The 203-nt window shown below is 62.6% G+C and overlaps 1 protein-coding gene across 1 annotated transcript in view; it reads left to right on the top strand.

Moving 5' to 3' along the window:
* Window positions 1-203, top strand: part of LOC128020687 (biotin--protein ligase-like) — a 22,855-nt gene continuing 22,652 nt past the window's right edge. The window contains exon 1 of the mRNA XM_052607291.1: window positions 1-203. This exon is cut by the window's right edge and continues 114 nt beyond it. Coding sequence (XP_052463251.1) covers window positions 111-203 — 93 coding nt within the window. The 5' untranslated portion in view covers window positions 1-110.

The following is a 203-nucleotide window of genomic DNA, read 5'->3' as shown; positions in this document are numbered from 1 at the left end:
GAAGGGGCGGAGTCTGCAGCTTGACAACACGGAAGAGAAGATGACCGCGGGTCCGTGACCGAGCTCCGGAGACTCATGGGCTCCACAGCAGCTGCTCCGCGCGCTGAAAGATGCTCATCACGCTGTGCTACATCTACCTGTGGCTGCGCTTCCAGAGACACTACACGGCCGTGATCCGCAGCGCGTTACACCGCCTCAGCGCC

Source organism: Carassius gibelio, chromosome A10 (genome assembly GCF_023724105.1).
Source record: "Carassius gibelio isolate Cgi1373 ecotype wild population from Czech Republic chromosome A10, carGib1.2-hapl.c, whole genome shotgun sequence".
NCBI lineage: Eukaryota > Metazoa > Chordata > Actinopteri > Cypriniformes > Cyprinidae > Carassius > Carassius gibelio.
This window is presented reverse-complemented; position numbering and strand designations above follow the sequence as displayed.